At 30.3% G+C, this 1,394-nt stretch overlaps 1 protein-coding gene across 1 annotated transcript; it reads right to left on the bottom strand.

The window, feature by feature from the left end:
• Positions 1 to 244: 244 nt before the first annotated feature.
• Positions 245 to 499, bottom strand: LOC139858084 (uncharacterized). The gene is given in 2 exon segments (XM_071846936.1): positions 245 to 291; positions 400 to 499. Coding segments are annotated over 2 exon segments (147 nt in total).
• Positions 500 to 1,394: the final 895 nt, after the last annotated feature.

Here is a 1,394-nt window from a genome sequence, read left to right as displayed (position 1 = left end):
TCCCCCTATAAAACCAAGACCATCTTCATTATCTTTCTTCAAAAATCTTGTTTCAATTCACTCCTCCTCTCTACCTTTCTTCACTTACCCTGTATTATCCTATCTCTCTCTACACTTTTTGAGCTTATAGTAAAATAAAAATTACACAAAATCAATCATTAATGGAAAAGAAACCGTGTTCTTCGCAAGACGTTGAAGTTCGAAAAGGGCCATGGACAATGGAAGAAGACTTGATTCTTATAAACTATATAGCTAATCATGGTGAAGGTGTTTGGAACTCTCTTGCTAGATCTGCAGGTAATTATTTAAAGTGATTTTAATCATACATATTTTGAGAAATAATCATTTTAACTAAACCCTAATTATTGAATTTGATTATTAATTAGGTCTTAAAAGAACCGGAAAAAGTTGCAGGCTTAGGTGGTTGAACTATCTTCGACCCGATGTAAGGAGGGGTAATATCACACCCGAAGAACAACTCTTAATCATGGACCTTCATGCTAAATGGGGAAATAGGTTCGTAACTTGATTTCGTCCATATAATAATTAATTAATTAATTCAATGAAAAGCCCTATTATCTGCTAAATCAATTTATGTTTTATCTCTATGATTTACACACATCTGTAATCGTCTTCATCTTTTGATGATTTGTGATCCTAAATAGCATTTTTAATTACATTTTTTAGATTTTGTTAACAACAACTCTAAAGGCTGTCGTCAACAAATTACATATTTTATTGTTAAATTGATCGGAAAAAATTCTTCTCTAGGTGTAACGTAACTTGATTTTTCTTAAATCTATTTCTTTAATCACTAGGATTCGTGTTTCATCAAAATCTCAGAGTTAAATTTATAGTTACAAAAAACAGTTCTAATAAAATGATAGACAGTAGTAATTAATAGAAAAATAAAATAAAAATATGCTTTGTACTCGATCCGTAGCTTAAACACGTACGAGTTGGGGGTCCATTTTGTGAAGCCACAGAATTACATATCGATAAATAAAAAAGTTTACTATTTTTAATTCATCACGTGTCTATATTTCATTGAGAAAAAGAGATTCTCACTTTCGTTTTCGTTAGAAATTAATTGATACATTCCCAATTGTTTTGGCTCATCAAGACAATGTGTTGGCCCTTTACGTTTAGAGGTGCACTCGAAAGTTAATAATTTTTCAAACACAGGTCAAAGAAAAGAAAATATTACATTTTTTTAACACTTCATTTACATAAATATTTTGTTCAAACTATTTAAGGATGAATAAAAAATTAAGTGTGTTGTTTGTTGAAAATGTTTGAGGTACGGTATTTTTCAAAAGATAAAAAGCATATGTAGGGTTTTCTTCTTTAATCACGAACTCGTGGATGCTTTTGTCGAATGAATCTTCGGAACA

The sequence above is a fragment of the Rutidosis leptorrhynchoides genome, chromosome 7 (genome assembly GCF_046630445.1).
Source record: "Rutidosis leptorrhynchoides isolate AG116_Rl617_1_P2 chromosome 7, CSIRO_AGI_Rlap_v1, whole genome shotgun sequence".
Classification (NCBI taxonomy): domain Eukaryota; kingdom Viridiplantae; phylum Streptophyta; class Magnoliopsida; order Asterales; family Asteraceae; genus Rutidosis; species Rutidosis leptorrhynchoides.
Note: the sequence above shows the minus strand (reverse complement) of the source record. Positions and strands in the feature narration are given on the sequence as shown.